Source organism: Oryza brachyantha, chromosome 3 (genome assembly GCF_000231095.2).
Source record: "Oryza brachyantha chromosome 3, ObraRS2, whole genome shotgun sequence".
NCBI classification, from domain to species: Eukaryota; Viridiplantae; Streptophyta; class Magnoliopsida; order Poales; family Poaceae; genus Oryza; species Oryza brachyantha.
The window spans coordinates 14,335,335-14,351,480 of NC_023165.2; the positions used below are offsets into that span (position 1 = coordinate 14,335,335).

Consider the following 16,146-nt stretch of genomic DNA (forward strand, 5'->3'; position numbering starts at 1 on the left):
ACCCCTATCGTGCCCTCACAAAACTAGGTTACCGCAGTAAACATGTTATGGAAAACCTTGGTTTGCAATGCTTCACAGTTTGCATTTCCCTGGAGATTTTCTAGCTTACTGATTAACGCACCGATAGACACTATGAGTTGGGGGTGAAAAGTCTCATATTTTAATAGCACGTTTCTCAAACTACAAAACGATAAATTATTTAAAAATATTTATCCAAAAGCTTCTTTTAAAACATATTAATTTATTTTAAAAGTTTAACATAATTAATATTTATTTAATTATACACTAATGACTCAGCTCGTTTTGCATTTCTTCTTCCTCTTTCCCTTGGTCTCAAACTCAGCCTAAGGGTAAGGGCTTGTTCTGTTGTGAACTTGTGATAGTTCTTGCTGGATTCTCATGTTTTCCATGCCATAGTTCTCTTATTTAGATCATGTCCACATGTTATTTTGACAAGTTTTTCAAGATATGGTGCCCTTAGTTTGCAATTGGTATTCGAGGCACTTTCAAAACAAATAATAAGGTTAAGTCAAAAGATTCTCTTTAGTCTATCTGAATGATCAAAATTTGAATTTTTAATGGCTTAGGTGCCCTTTTGGAACACGTGATTAACTAAAAATGTACAGATTTCAATGCATTGGAATCCATGCCTAAAAATGTTTATATTATGGTACACATTTTGGAACCTAGAAATACATATGTTTTGGAACCAAGATAATATTTTGGATAGTGGAACTGCACATGATCAACAGCCAGAATCTGCTCTCTAGCATTTGAACTTGTTGATTTTTTTTTTTTTGAGAACTGAAGTTGTTGAAGTTAACCGTGGCACTTAGCATGCAAAAACTGAAAAATAACGCATAAACTTTTTTTCTTATATGCATCGTAGGAGCACTGCATGTTGCTTGATACTACATGACAAGATCGATCCTAGGATCCATTCTTCTGTTGCACGCAAATATGCCAACGAATTGAGCAAGAAATATGTTCCAAAACCAATTGGGAAGAAAGAGAGAGGGAGAAAAAAAAAAGAAAATATCTCAGAGGCATTTATCTGTGACCACTTGTCAGTTGTCATCGGACCACAGCCTCCAACCTCCAAGGCCAACTGTCAGGTCAGGAAATTATCAACAACACCAAGGCCTTTTTATCATCCCTGCAAGCCAAAAATCTGAATCGAAATCCAGCTGATGATCCATATGGATTACTCCTGATCCCAAACAGGTTCTTGCAAGTTTTCTCCCTCCTTGCTCCAATGGCTGCCACCGGCTTACGCTTCCGGCCGGGCACCTTCCTCTATCCAAGAAGAGCAAAGCCTCACCACCATTGCTCACCTCAGAGGGTGCATGATGCAAGAGGGAGGAGGTGCCTTCCCATGGCTAAGTCCACGAATGGACGCCCACAGATCAGTGCCTCCTTCAGAGATGGTAGTATTTTTTTTTAACCTGAATGTTTGCGAGCTGACACGGTTGTCTGAATGTTTCTGCACGCACTCAAGAGTGGTTGGTTGGCTGGTTGCTGCAGTGGCGATAGATGGGAAGGCGTCCGGAGACGGGCCGCCTGAGCAGGGAGGAGCCACCGTCAGCATCACCGTCGTCGGCGCCTCCGGCGACCTCGCCAAGAAGAAGATCTTTCCTGCGCTTTTCGCCTTGTTCTACGAGGACTGCCTCCCGGAGGTCAGTGCCGGGTTCGTGTCTCAGCTGCAGATGTGCAGCTGAGCTTGCTATCTATCTATGTGTAGTTTCTTCGGTTTTGGGTTTCGAAAGTCTAGTTGCAATTTAGTTTTTTTTTTTGTTAACCTCTGTTAATGCAGCATTTTACAGTTTTTGGTTATGCTCGTAGCAAGATGAGCGACGAAGAGCTCAGGAACATGATTAGTTTGACTCTGACGTGCCGGATTGATCAGAGGTATGCTGGTTTTAGTTTGCAAAGTAATCATGTTGCACTGTTGCTTGTCTGATTGTTGAGGGAAAACTGAGAACAAAACTGTGATATATGTACTAAGAATTGGCTCTGCACGACGATATATTTATTCTCAAATAGTGCCCGTAAATATTTTCAGTCCATAGAAATTTTACTGTATGAAGGTAACTCATTTCTGTTTTGGAAATTTATCAGGGAGAACTGCAGTGACAAGATGGAGAAGTTTCTGAAGAGATGCTTTTATCACTCTGGACAGTACAATTCAGAGGAAGGCTTTTCTGAACTGGACAGAAAGCTTAAAGAAAAAGAGGTAACCCTGATGTTTCTTATCTTCTGCAATTTAGCGTTTTAAGTGATAAGTGTATGCCCAGTTATTGATCCAAATTCATCGAACTCTCCAAAACCCATATCATGAATGTGGAGTAATATGATTCTGTCAAATAGGTAGTCCGCCAAAAAAATATGTTAGTAGTGCTTTTTAAAAAAAATTCTCAGTCATACATTACAAACAGAATTTTGTTTTTCAAAGAAAGGTACTGTATACAGTTGTTGGATACACAAATTTATATGATCAATGCAAAATGGTCATGAACTCATGATTGATAAAATGCTGGTCATCAGTCTGGCAAGGTACCAAACAGGCTCTTCTACCTGTCGATTCCACCAAATCTATTTGTCGATGTGGTAAGATCTGCTAGCCGCACGGCATCTTCTCAAGACGGTTGGACACGGTTCATAGTCGAGAAGCCATTCGGTCGCGATTCCGAGTCGTCAGGCGAGCTCACTCGATCCCTGAAGAAGTACCTGGCCGAGGAGCAAATATTCAGGTTTTTGCCATGCAACAACTTTCAGAAGCTCAGATACTCTGCCACCGAACCTGCAAACATGAACAACATCTGAATGTTTACTGTTGTGTAGGATTGACCATTATTTGGGGAAGGAGCTGGTCGAGAACCTCTCGGTGCTTCGTTTCTCCAATCTTGTGTTCGAGCCACTGTGGTCGAGGAACTACATCAGGAATGTGCAGCTCATATTCTCTGAAGATTTCGGCACCGAGGGTCGAGGCGGGTCTGCCTACGTTGCTCATCTTCTTTGCCCTTAGCTGCTCTGCAAGATTGCATCTGCATCGAAATAATTGTTCCATTGAATTGGGGAAAAAGAAATCGGTAGACGGTTGATGAATTCTAAGTGTGTGTCTGATTTTCTGTTGCTGCAGCTACTTCGACAATTACGGGATCATCAGGGACATAATGCAGAACCACCTGCTGCAGATCCTGGCCCTGTTCGCCATGGAAACCCCGGTCAGCCTCGACGCCGAGGACATCCGCAACGAGAAGGTCGCATCACGCTCCGACTCCGGCATGGCCGGCACATGAGATTCTGTGTTGCTGATCCGATGGCGATGGTGGTGGGGGTGGAGGTGATGCAGGTGAAGGTGCTGAGGTCGATGAGGAAGCTGAGGCTGGAGGACGTGGTGGTGGGGCAGTACAAGGGCCACGCCAAGGGCGGGAAGACGTACCCGGCCTACGTGGACGACCCGACGGTGCCGGCCGGCAGCCTCACGCCGACGTTCGCCGCCGCCGCGCTCTTCATCGACAACGCGCGCTGGGACGGCGTGCCCTTCCTCATGAAGGCCGGCAAGGCGCTGCACACGCGACGGTCCTCTTTCTTTCTTTCGTTCTTTCTCGATCACGGCGGCCAGGCCATGGCTGGCGGCGGCTGATTGATGAAGTGGATGGCAGGGCGGAGATCAGGGTGCAGTTCCGGCGGGTGCCGGGGAACCTGTACCGGCGGCGGAGCAGCGGGACGGAGCTGGACAAGGCGGCGAACGAGCTGGTGCTGCGGGTGCAGCCCGACGAGGCGATCTACCTCAAGATCAACAACAAGGTGCCCGGGCTGGGGATGAGGCTGGACAGCAGCGAGCTGAACCTGCTCTACTCGGAGAGGTACCGCGGCGAGATCCCCGATGCCTACGAGCGCCTGCTGCTGGACGCCATCGAGGGCGAGCGCCGCCTCTTCATCCGGAGCGACGAGCTCGACGCCGCCTGGGCCATCTTCACGCCGGTGCTCCGGGAGCTCGAGGGCAGGAGGGTCGCGCCGGAGCTCTACCCCTACGGCAGCCGGGGCCCCGTCGGCGCGCACTACCTCGCCGCCAACTACAACGTCCGCTGGGGTGACATCAGCAGCGACACCTAGCACGCACCTACTACAGTTCCCGTGCTTAATTGCTATCAGTTTTACGGAAGACCACGCGGGGTGAAGGTATATCCGTTACTTGTATGTCATCTAAATAGTCATAAAAAATTGTCAAACAAATTAACAAGATATTTTAATATGAGTTATATCACTTCACCAACATACAAGTTTAAATTCAACTTCTGTAAGTTGTAGCAAAAATAATAAAACAATTATAAATATGCGTATACTTAGTTTTAGTTTCAGTTTTGTTTGTTTTTTGTTACAACTTGTAGAAGTTTAATTTAAACTTGTATGTTTGTGGAGTGATATAAATCATATTAATCTATTTCGTCAAATTTTTCATATTTTTTTATAACTATTTAGATGACATACAAGCACAAGGGTGTATATACACCCATGTGCTAAAAACGGTTTCCCGTTTTACATTCTTTATTAGACTGATCGATCAGTGCATATAAAATATAAAATAAAAGAGAGCTCTAATCATTTGAAATTGTTTATCATGGAGTATTTGTATGGTACTAGGCCGTGTTCGGCACGGGAAGTCATCGTAATCTTCCTATTTTTCGCGCGTATATTTTATGAACTACTAAATGATATATTTTTTGCTAAAATTTTTTAAAGAAAAGTTGTTTTAAATAATCATATTAATCTATTTTATATTTTTAATAATTAATTAATTATGTATTAATCTATTATTAAGTTTTGTGCATCAGATAACTAACCTACCTCCCCTCTCGCTGAACACGGTCTAGTTGGTGGTTGGTGGTTGTTTTCCATGTACGGTACTTTCTTCCCTCCAAAATGCAGCTATATTTAGATTCAAATTATGCTCAAAATATAGCTAACCACAAGATGCAAAATGCGATTTTTACCCGATTACTTTCCATACTACCCTCGGTGAGCCAATCACCACACCAAACTCGCACCCCATCCGTACTATCTTTATTCCGTGTGACCTCATTAAATATCAATGAGGGGTATTTTAGACATTTAATTCTAGTTCTTAATTCTCTAAAAGGGTAGCTATATTTTAAGACGAGAAGTGAGCAACAAGATTACGCTGAAAATTGCTCCTCTACAATGTAATTAAAAGACCCAAGGGGTGTTTGTCACTTGTAGGTCTGCCAATGGATTTGGATTCCCTCTGATCCATCTATTTACTAGCTAATCTACTAAATCAATCCACCATAATTATTTTTCATTAGAATTCAATCTAAACCAATTCAACTTTAATTTTAGTCCAACCTGCACCAAATCATTTAGTTATAATGGATCCAACCCACTCTAGTAGAATGTATACGCCCATTTAGTATATATAAACTCGGACCTAAAATTTTAAAACTTGCGTTCAAACTATAAAAATTTATCAAATTTGAATGAAATTTGGTGGGATGATTTATTATGTGTAAGAGCAACTTTGTGCAAATTTTGATCAATTTCTACATGTGGGTCCCACGTATGTCTATTCTCTTATCCATTAGCTAACCAATTAAAGAATCCATTTGTCCTCCATGGGTTAAATCCATTTAAAACCTAAAATCACCTAACCAAACCTAGTCCATACCAATCCATCTGTCTCTGTAACCCAACTCAATCTAATTCATTTGAAGTAATAATCTATTTGCACCTAACCAAAGATAATCCAAATTAAAATTCAACCCATTTAATTCGATCCATTAGCAGGCCTAGTCACTTGAACATCAAAGTGCTTGAGTGCTTGAGACCGAAGGATTAAGGGAGGTCGTCGAGAAAAGTTCCCCTCAGCTCACCTTCTCACCAAGATTCTACACTGACCAAAGCCTCGAACAACCTAGCGGTGAAGCGGTCCTTCAAGCGACAGATCCTCCGTAGTTTTATTTAGAATTAAGATGATTTCCTATTTTTTTACTCTTATTATGCATATCTTTTATGCAAAAAATGTGAATTATAATTAGTTCGACAACCATGAAACAAGTCAAATAATTACCATGCCTACCAAAACCGATCATATTTTCATGGTAGTTTTGATAAGTATGATAATCAAAACCTTATAAACTAGTCCCCTTCCCAAAAATTATAATGAAAGAAGAAGTAGTGCCTCACCCATATACTCCCCAGTCAAAAATAGCTTTTATTTAGGATAAAATTTAGTCAAACTTTTACTCCAACCATAAATTATTCAGTAAAGACTAGTTTAAATTCAAAACAAATGATATAAGTAAAGACTAGTTTAAATTCAAAACAAATGATATACACAGATTTTCATAATATAATAAACTTATTTAATTTTATAAATTTGTTCTATCAAAAAGCTGGTCGTGAGAATTTAAAAAGTTTGACTAAATGTTATGCTAAACGATGAATATTTTTGAAATACTTTAAACCGAAAAGATAGATACTCCCTGAGCAGAGTCGTCCTCTTGGAGATGGACGGTGCAGATATTATTCAATGGAGGAAAAGTCCATCCCTCTAGTTGCCGGGAGAATTTAACTATTTGTCACTCTTACTAACAGCCACTACTCAAATGTTACTTTTGCTGTTGATTTTTAATGTTTTGCCACAATAGAGACATACAACGTCCGTTCTATCCCTGATATCTCTTTTATATTTCCTTCCCATAACTTTCCTTAGCTGTATGGTTTACTCTCGTTATTTTAATGAAACAAGATTACTAGAATTCTAAAATATCCTTACGTCTAACATGACTGACTAACCATAATAAATGACATCATAACTCCTATCATGATGAATTAATATTTTACTCAAACCATATTTATAGAAAGTTTCAACATTTCCAAAGTTTTTGAATGACATAATTAAATGTTTCTTTTCTTGTTACAATCTCTAACAGATATTAAATATGACGTACTAAAATAATGAATAAAAGTTTAATTTCTCAATATCCATAGCTCGAGCATGAGTTAAACATAGAACATTATTAGGGTTAATTTGCATCCGTAGTTATTTTATTTACTATGCAAATTATTTTAGCATACAATCATAAAAAGATTATCTTCACGTACTTAAGATAGAGGATCATGTAAACAAGTAAGTGCATTCCAACAGCTTATCTAAATTTGGTCCTCTATATCTTAGTTTGGATAGTTATCTAAAATAGTTTTATCCTCTATATATTTATATATTTGTGTGCTCCAACAGATCATCCATACTAGAGCATCTATATTTTAGTCTATTATATTTTATTAATACATGTAACTATCATGTATTTGTTTTGTTTTATGTTTATAGTGGTCAAAGTGGGGACAATTGAGACATCTAAAAATAGAGGATTAAATAGATGTTCTGTTGGAGCACTATTTTTACTCTCCATCCTTTATTTTTAGGAGAGATGATGGGATAAAAGAGCTGTTGGGATGCTCTAACATGGTAAAGAAAGATAAAAAGGGATAGAACTGACATTTTACGTCCCTAGGATAATAAAAGGAATTGAGATAACAGTAAGTTTTTATGTCCCTAAGATAATAAAAAGAATTGAGATAATAGTAAGAGGGGCATTTGAGTAGTTGCTGATGGTAAGAGTGACAAATAGATAAATTCTCCCAGTTGCTGCCTCTACGGCAGAGGACACCGAGCTTGCTTCGAGTTCGACGCCGGTGAGGTGGCGGCAACTCAACTCAACTCCACCGCCTTCTCCCTTTCAGCGGAGCGGACCCACGGCCGGTCACTCCACTCGCCGCGCCTCCGCCTAACCCTAGCCCCGCCGGCGCCGCCCCCGGTCAAGTAGGAGCCGGCGACCGCATTCCGGGCCGCCGGTGAGCTCGCAAAACCCCGCCCTCTCTCTCCCTCCAAGGTCAGCCGCGGTTCCCCTCCCTTCCCCCCGCTTCCTTCCTTGCTTGCTTAGCACTGGAGACTGGGCTGAGCTCTCTCCTCTCGCCGCCTTCGTTCGCAGCCGAACGGCGATGGACGGCGACAGCGGCGGCGTCGGCGAGGATCGGTTCAAGGTAAGCTGAGATCCCCCATTTTTCATTAATTCCATTTCAAGGCCGCTTTTTTTTTTTGGGTGTATTGGTTAGCGATTTTTTGAACAGCGAGACTTCTGCTTTGTGCTGTTTTGACTAGTAGCTCGCTTGACTTGATCGATGGTGCCTTCCGCATTTGGTACGGCTGAGGGATTAATCGTGCTGTGAATCCTTTAGCGCCTATGAGCACATTCTTGGTGGTCAGAGCAAGCATGATGAAGTTGATTCTGATTACTGAAGCATGTAGAGAATGATACGTCCTTTTTCAAACTTGCATGTCAAATCTAATGATTCGCATGCATTATGTTGGCAGCATTGTTAGCGAAATATTGAGCTGTATTGGGTGCTTGTTGAATGTGTCCCCCCCCCCCCCTCATAACTAACTATTAGCTCTCTGATTATTGATTCTTGGGTACCAGATCAGTGAATTCAAAGAAGAAATCCTGCAACTTGGTGCGCTTGCATGTGATGGAGAGGTATATAGTGTTGTAGTCATCTGAAAACAACTTGGTGGTACAAATTTCAGTGCGTCCTATCTGTTATATTCTAATACTTCAGCTTGTTTAATGCTGTATCTGTTGTTCATATAACCATGTAACAGGAAACCTCGCGGACAGAGCTAGTGGAGAAGTTGAACAAATGTAACAAAGATACGCTAGTCGAACTGATCCGTTCATTTGATATGACTGGTTCAAAAGCTAATAGGAAGGTAGGTCAGGCTAATATATGGAATTTCTTTTACCTTATGCAATCCTCTGGACATGGGAAACCATTATTTTTCTTCACCAGGAGGAACTTGTGACAAAATTGATGGAGTTCTTGAAAGTAGACTATTCTACTACTGACAGTGCAAACCCAGATAAGGTTAAATTTCTGAACTGCAAGTTAATTTGGTCATGCCAATTTGTTTAAGACACTTTTCTAGTGCTAATGCTCCTTGTATTCTCATTCTGTGTCTCTGAGATAACTCATAGACTATGTCTGACCTACACATGCAAGTGGCATTCTGGCATGTGTCAAATGATTTCATGTACTAATGATTTGAGAATAACCTTTCAATTATCTGGAGAATTATGCCCTGCTCCTCAAATGAGTGAGCTATATTTTAAGGCTTGGTGCCTTGGTTGTCATGACAAGCATGAGGAAACTAGTGTTCAAGTATGTAGTGTGTGAGATATGCTTCATTTTTACTAAAGTACAGATAATATCTAGGGATTGAGCATGTGGTATGCTGATAGCATGTATATCAAGTACCGAGTTATGCTCTTCTTGGAAGCAGATACAGAATTATGTTATTTACTTATGGACCATGCTTTCCATTGTTTATTTAATTCAAATCTAGCTATTGAGTATGCAATTTGTTTGGAGTATGTAAATATTTTTGAGTTATGTTGCTGATCGTGCCCTAATTCATTATAAAATAAGTATTACACCAGTTTCAAAATATAGCCAAAAGTAGCTATATTTTGAGACAGAGGCAGTAGCTTACAGTTTGGTGACCTTTATTACCAGATAAATGACTTCAAAGAAGAAACCCTCCTACTTGCCGGGCTTGCATTTCATGAAGAAGAGGTACATTCATTTCGGAACAGTTCCGATAGTGTAGTTAATTTTGCCATTTCTCTTTTATTCTTTCATAGCAGATTTCTCGAACACTATGTGTAATTTTTATATGGCTGGATGACAGGAAAAATCACGGACAGAGCTACTGGAGAAGCTCAGCAAATCTAACAAAGATACTCTAGTTGAACTTTGTCGTTCATTTGATATCCCTGGCTCAAAAGCTAACAAGAAGGTAGCTCCAACCAAATATTTGAAGCATCTTCAACAATGACATGTCAAAATACCACCTTTTGTTTTGCAGGACGAATTAGTTATAGTTATGATGGAGTTCTTGAAGGAACACTATTCTGGCACTGATGACACAGACCCAGATAAGGTTCAACCCATGTCTGATGTTTTATGTAATGCTAATAATTAAATTGCTTTCTTCATCATAATTGATAGCACATTGTTATATTGAATCCGTCAAACCATCTTGGTTGTTATCATAATTATTGTTTTTCATGACACCATGTTTCTATCAATTTCAGAAAACCAAGAAAAGAAGGCGTAAGAGTGAAGGAACAAATTTATCTGGTGGTAAACCTTTGAAGGTATATCATAGTTGTATTGTATTTCCTTCTGCAGTCATGTTTGTGATGCCAAACTATAGTTTTTTTTCCAAATTAATGCAGAAAAAGAAACTTGATGGAACTGCACTGGAAATTCATGGAGAAGAGGAGGCCACTGGGGTTAAGTGTGAGGAGAATATAACACAATACTCTGAGTGTGGTTTGGAGGACAACAAAAATGAACTTGGTAATCATGAGAAAGGACGATTTCCAAAGGAGAAGTCCAACCCTGAGCCTTCTGAAAGGATAAGTGGCCATGTGTCAGAAAATTTTGATGGAGCAGCTCTCACTGAAGTTCAAATACTTTCAAATGAACAATCACTATCTAAGACACCATCTGCAGGGTTGGTTAGCACAGTTGGAGATAGAACTGACGTGAAAACTTCTGGAAAGAAAAATGCCTCTATTACTAAGAAGAAAACAACCCCTAAGACAGATCGCAAGGAAAAATCTTGTGGTATGTTTCTGGAATCTGCTTTGATTTATGCACCTGTGGCTCATTTGTGTTGTCTTCTTTGCATATCTCCACGCTGAGAAAGAGATTAGAAACATTGCTGGTACATAAGGACTAAAAAAATTGGATTTCCTTTTGTCATAAATATTTGACAATTAGGACAAGAGTTAGTCAAAATTTTGAAACTTTGACCATCAATGATTGCCAAATGCTTACTTTAATGACAAAAAGAATGGCATGTGCAGATTTGCCTTGAAAAGTACTACCATAAAATCATAAAATTATTTTGATGTAAAATTGATTTTCAAAATTTTAGAAGTTTGACTAAGTTTTGTCCTAAACATCAAATATTTATGACTGAAGGGAGTAGCTGTGAAGAATATATGGCATAATTCCAGAAACTATATTGATACAATGATACCAGATTATAATCATGTCAAGGGTAACCAGGATGGTTAAAATTGAGTTAATGCAGTGAGGCATCATTCGATCTCAAGTGAAAGAAAGAAAAACAACCAAAATTCCCTTGTTTTCCGTGAGCTTGCTTCTGCAGCCGCCAAACAGTGTGGTCTTTGCAAAAAAAAAGTTCTATAAGTTGCTTTAAAGAATCATATTAATATATTTTTTAAGTATAGCTAATACTTAATTTATGATTCACTAATAAGACTCCTTTTGTGTGATCTTCAACAACTTCTCCCCTCACTCAAAGTCACCATGAGTATAAATTGGGTTTTGGATGAAGATGAACACCAACACAGATGGACAGATACCTATGGTTATGCTGGTGGTATGGACTAATATAGGGCACTGTAATGCACAAAAACCAAAACACGTGTTATTTACCAATAAATAATTGAATCTTACAGTCATGTGTAATATTGTAATGTACTATGATATTCACTCAGGTAGGGCTTGCGTGAAATAAATTGATCAAAAGGCAGTAGATAGTAATGAGCAAATACTTGTAACTGATTTTGGAGCTTTGCCAAGAATTGATCACACTGTTTTCAATTGATAGTTTGATACATACACAAGATATTACTGATGCATTCTAATCTTTTTTATGAAAATTGAATTTTGCTGTCAACTTCATGTTCTAGAACAGTGTCTCTTTTGATGTTGTGAATGAGATAGGACTATAGGTTAGCTTCAGACAACCTTTTGTTATGTTATTGTGCGACCTTGTTGCTTTTCTCCACAAGTTGTATGATCTCTAGCCCTCACTTATAGTCCTTTTCAAAACCTTGTTTGTTTTATATTAAAAGGTAAACAGATGTATAGAGGAGATGTGAAACCTCAAAAACTGGCAGCAGTACCAAATAGGGATGAGCTGAGGCAAGCTGTCTTCTTGATCTTAGATTCTGCGGATTTTGCGACGGTGAGATCCATTGTACATCATCTATGGTTGACTGTTTTTGTTAATAATGTAATTCAGTTCCACTTCCAACATACAGTAATATTTACATAATTGAAGATCATGTATGGTAAGTTCATTACGTTTTCCCTGTTTCCCATGATATATTTATTCTGTTTCCATTTCAGATGACTTTTGGAGATGTTGTGAAAGAAGTTGGTATGTCTTTTATTTGTCACCTTTCACTTGCACTCTTCTTCCACTCCCCCTACTCCCTGGTGCTTGGAATTACGAAACATTTGTGACTACCTGGAAATACTCTCATTCGATTTCGTTAATATCTTCAGACAAATACTTTGGCAAGGATCTGTTTGAGAAAAAGCCACTTATAAGATCCCTGATAGAAGAGGAGCTCTTTAGGCTAGGGGAGGAGGCTGAGAAGAAAGAACTGGAAGAGGAAGAAGCAGCAGAAGCAAAAGCTAGAGGTGAACAAGCTTCCAAGGAATGGACAAAAGTTGGAGTTGATTCGGGTATAGACAAGGCAGAAGAACGTAAAGTTGCCAAGGATGGGAAATCCAAAGACGCTGCAAAGAACGAACATTGCCATAGTGTTGAAAAAGGTCTGGAAGGTGGGATTTCTGTAGAGGTTGCTGCTGAGAACATAAACAAAAGTGATGCTGCTGAAATTTCACAGGATAGACGATGTGAACATGACAGAGAGAATGAAAACAATGGTGGTGACTTCACCATGGATGATAATGCTGTGCAGGATGCAAACAGTGGTGATCATGTGGAATCTTCCAGAGATGGTAAGACTGAAAGGACAAAGAAGATCAATAATGGTGAAGCCATAGATGGTTCTGAAGATGGCAAAACTGAAGCATCTAATAGTGGAGAAAATGCTGACACTAGAAATGACAGCAACAAAAATGGCGACAAAAGTGCACTAGATGTTGATCATCGTGGAGCTGAAGAGTCTGACGGCAAAAAGAATGGTGAGCATGTAGCTTGTGTGGAAGATGACAAAGCTCATGAAGCTGGCAACACTGAGGGTGAAAATGTTATATCCCACGATACTGAAGACGGCAAAAGAAAAGAAGCCATGGAAAATGCAAGCACGGAACAAACTCTAACAGGCGCTGGTGATGATGGTAAAACTGGAGATGCTGAGCACAACACCGACACCGAAGCTGATGTCGATTCTTGTGCCGATGGTACTGCTGAGAAGGGGAAGACCAACAGTGACGCTGTAACTCTGTGAGCAAAACAGCGATGGAATGGCTCAGGTAGCACAGATATGCAGCTTTTGCAGGAAATTACTACTGATGATGTCCTAACTTGAGTAGGATTAGCTTGTGCAGGGTCAATGTCAAAGTCAGAGGTTAGGTTTGGCCTTGCTGTAGTAGATAGAAATGTTCAAACTGCCATGTAAATTATCTTAACTTGAGGAGGTGTATATTATGTAGCCCAGGGGTGATCTGAAGCCTGGAGCTGGGAATTCCAGTCATATACATGACTGCTGTAAAAGGATTTGTATCAAAGTTTAAACTTAAAACTCCTACTAGCAGAAGCAGTACTTCATGCTCTGTTGGTTTCAGCTTACAACATAAGACTGCAAATTTAACAAAAAGTATCGTTCAAGTTCAGTATTGTGTTTAGCAACGAAATATTCTTTCTTTTCAATGCCTCATCCTGTATGGCTTGTGCTTTGCATGGTCCTGGTGCACGATCCAACGTGGCGAGCCAGCCGGTGGGGCATCTCACGGGCCAGGCGCCGTCCCACGTGTCCCTGGGCCCACCCGGACGGCGCGGATCCATCCGACGTGGCGGTGATCGACAGCCGGCTGGGCGCCAACTGGCACACGCTTATCGGCAAACGAACGGCTCGCGTCGCTCCACGTAGACGCCTCGATACGCTCTTATCCGCGCGATCCAACGGACCGAGCCCGGCGCCACTCCCCCTCCACGCCATCTCCTCCTCCTCCATGGCTCCGACGACCTCTCCAAGCTCCTCCTCCTCCTAGTCTCCTCCCGAGCCCACCAGCACCCATGATTCCCTGAGCTGCGTCTCCGATGGTGATGAGTGGCTGCTTGCTCTGCTTCCTCGGGGTTGCTGTGCGTTCTTGATTTGGTGGTGGGTGGAGGAGGAGGAGGAGGCGGCGGCGATGCCGGACTCGGACAACGACTCCGGCGGGCCGAGCAACGCGGGAGGGGAGCTGTCGTCGCCGCGGGAGCAGGACAGGTTTCTGCCGATCGCGAACGTGAGCAGGATCATGAAGAAGGCGCTGCCGGCCAACGCCAAGATCAGCAAGGACGCCAAGGAGACGGTGCAGGAGTGCGTCTCGGAGTTCATCTCCTTCATCACCGGCGAGGCCTCCGACAAGTGCCAGCGGGAGAAGCGCAAGACCATCAACGGCGACGACCTGCTCTGGGCCATGACCACCCTCGGCTTCGAGGATTACGTCGAGCCGCTCAAGCACTACCTCCACAAGTTCCGCGAGATCGAGGGCGAGCGGGCCGCCGCCTCCACCGGCGGCAGCGGCGGCGCCTCCACCACGCAGCAGCAGGCCGACAACATGCAGAGAGCCGCCAATGCCGGCGGCTACGCCGGCTACGGCGGCCCGGGACCCGGCCCCGCCGGCATGATGATGATGATGGGCCAGCCCATGTACGGCTCGCCGCCGCCGCCGCCACAGCAACAGCAACAGCAACAACAGCAGCAGCATCACATGGCAATGGGAGGCAGAGGCGGCTTCGGTCATCATCCCGGCGGCGGCAGTGGCGGCGACGGCGGCGGGTCGTCGTCGTCGGGGCTGGGTCGGCAAGACAGAGCTTGACACGACACGACACGAGTCTCCATGCACACCGCCTCGTACAGTAATCAGCGATTCAGCAGCTGTTCATTTCCATTACTAGTTTGACTTAAGCTTGCAAATTTGCTAATCTGCACCCTGAGGTTTTTTTTGCCAGCGATTCAACATGGTCAGAGGCTAAATTTATCTGTTAATTACTGATGAATTATTTGTTCTCCATTGATTGTCATGAAAATGTTTGGAAAGCATGAACTTTCCATGCTACTCCAGGCAAGAGGAAAAGAGAAGAAAAAAATCTACATTATTTCAGGCCCATCGTTTGGTTTTTTTCTTGAAAAGAATTCAAATGATATATTTGTAAATAAAAAATAATTTATAAATAAACTTTTATATACGTGTGTTTTTTCGCTAAAAAATAACTACGGTAAGAAAACTCCAAATTAACTCCAAATATAAGGTTAAAATTCAAATTTTGGCATATAAACATAAACAAAAGCAAAAAAAAAAAAAACCTATCTGTTCGACAGACCTGCAGAGTGAGCAAACCCCTACACAATGTTGAGTTGTTAATACGTTGTTACTTGCAATAATTGTTATGAAAGGTCCATGTCTCCATGACACCCCCTTTGAAAAGTCAAATGCAAATTATAATTCTAATTTGTGCACAAGACTTGAAAATTTCTCCAAACTTAAGGCATTCCAACCTAATTGCTTTGTTTATTTATAAAGTGAAATAGCACTTCTACGTTCTAACTTGAAGTTTAAATTGAAAATGTAATTCAACCAAAATGTATCACATGGACTGCTTGATCCCTGACATGAATTTGTCAATTAATGTTCTCTCACTATCCCTCTCATTTTCTTATGAAAGATAGGCGCAGTTATGCATTGAGCTGCCAAAATCTCTTGTAATCTTGGATGACATGGATGAGTGGTTTGTAATTAGCTGTCGCTTAAGACAGAATTAAAGGCCGCCAAAAATGGAGAGGTTGATAGCTCAGTCACTGCCGACCACAGAGGCGCATGTCTACAAGCCTATACTAAAGCAAACAAAAAAAAAGAAAGAAAAAAAGAAAAAAAAAACTCCCTCCATCTTAAAGAAAAATATAGCATGAAGCAAAACTTGAACTAGAAGAGTGAAATTATTTTGAAACCGATGAAGTATATCCTCTAATGAAAGCCATATACACCACAATGATTTCTAATACCTCTACTAATATCTTAAGGTCTACTATTACCTCTACTAATATCTTAAGCCCTCTAAGT

The 16,146-nt window shown here is 41.3% G+C and overlaps 3 protein-coding genes across 4 annotated transcripts; all 3 read left to right on the forward strand.

The window, feature by feature from the left end:
- Positions 1–1,103: 1,103 nt before the first annotated feature.
- Positions 1,104–4,272, forward strand: LOC102716585 (glucose-6-phosphate 1-dehydrogenase, chloroplastic-like). Of its 2 annotated transcripts, none has more exons than XM_006651436.3 (9): positions 1,104–1,427; positions 1,525–1,676; positions 1,814–1,908; positions 2,119–2,233; positions 2,545–2,750; positions 2,842–2,991; positions 3,140–3,260; positions 3,353–3,582; positions 3,666–4,272. In XM_006651436.3, exons 1-9 carry the CDS (start codon positions 1,256–1,258, stop codon positions 4,117–4,119), a joined length of 1,695 nt encoding a protein of 564 aa, XP_006651499.1. In that variant the 5' UTR covers positions 1,104–1,255; the 3' UTR covers positions 4,120–4,272. The 2 variants fall into 2 exon arrangements, with proteins under 2 accessions (XP_006651499.1, XP_040378396.1); XM_040522462.1 differs by having other exon boundaries at positions 1,336–1,427; positions 1,843–1,908.
- A 3,249-nt stretch (positions 4,273–7,521) lies between these two features.
- Positions 7,522–13,703, forward strand: LOC102721060. The gene is made up of 13 exons (XM_006650130.3): positions 7,522–7,916; positions 8,016–8,067; positions 8,505–8,561; positions 8,687–8,794; positions 8,875–8,949; positions 9,598–9,657; positions 9,773–9,880; positions 9,950–10,024; positions 10,179–10,241; positions 10,323–10,716; positions 11,979–12,091; positions 12,256–12,286; positions 12,415–13,703. Exons 2-13 carry the CDS (start codon positions 8,026–8,028, stop codon positions 13,326–13,328), a joined length of 2,040 nt encoding a protein of 679 aa, XP_006650193.1. The 5' UTR covers positions 7,522–7,916; positions 8,016–8,025; the 3' UTR covers positions 13,329–13,703.
- Positions 13,704–14,029: 326 nt separating this feature from the next.
- Positions 14,030–15,188, forward strand: LOC102716860 (nuclear transcription factor Y subunit B-8-like). The gene has a single exon (XM_040522282.1). The coding sequence runs from the start codon at positions 14,233–14,235 to the stop codon at positions 14,902–14,904; it is 672 nt and encodes a 223-aa protein (XP_040378216.1). The 5' UTR covers positions 14,030–14,232; the 3' UTR covers positions 14,905–15,188.
- Positions 15,189–16,146: the final 958 nt, after the last annotated feature.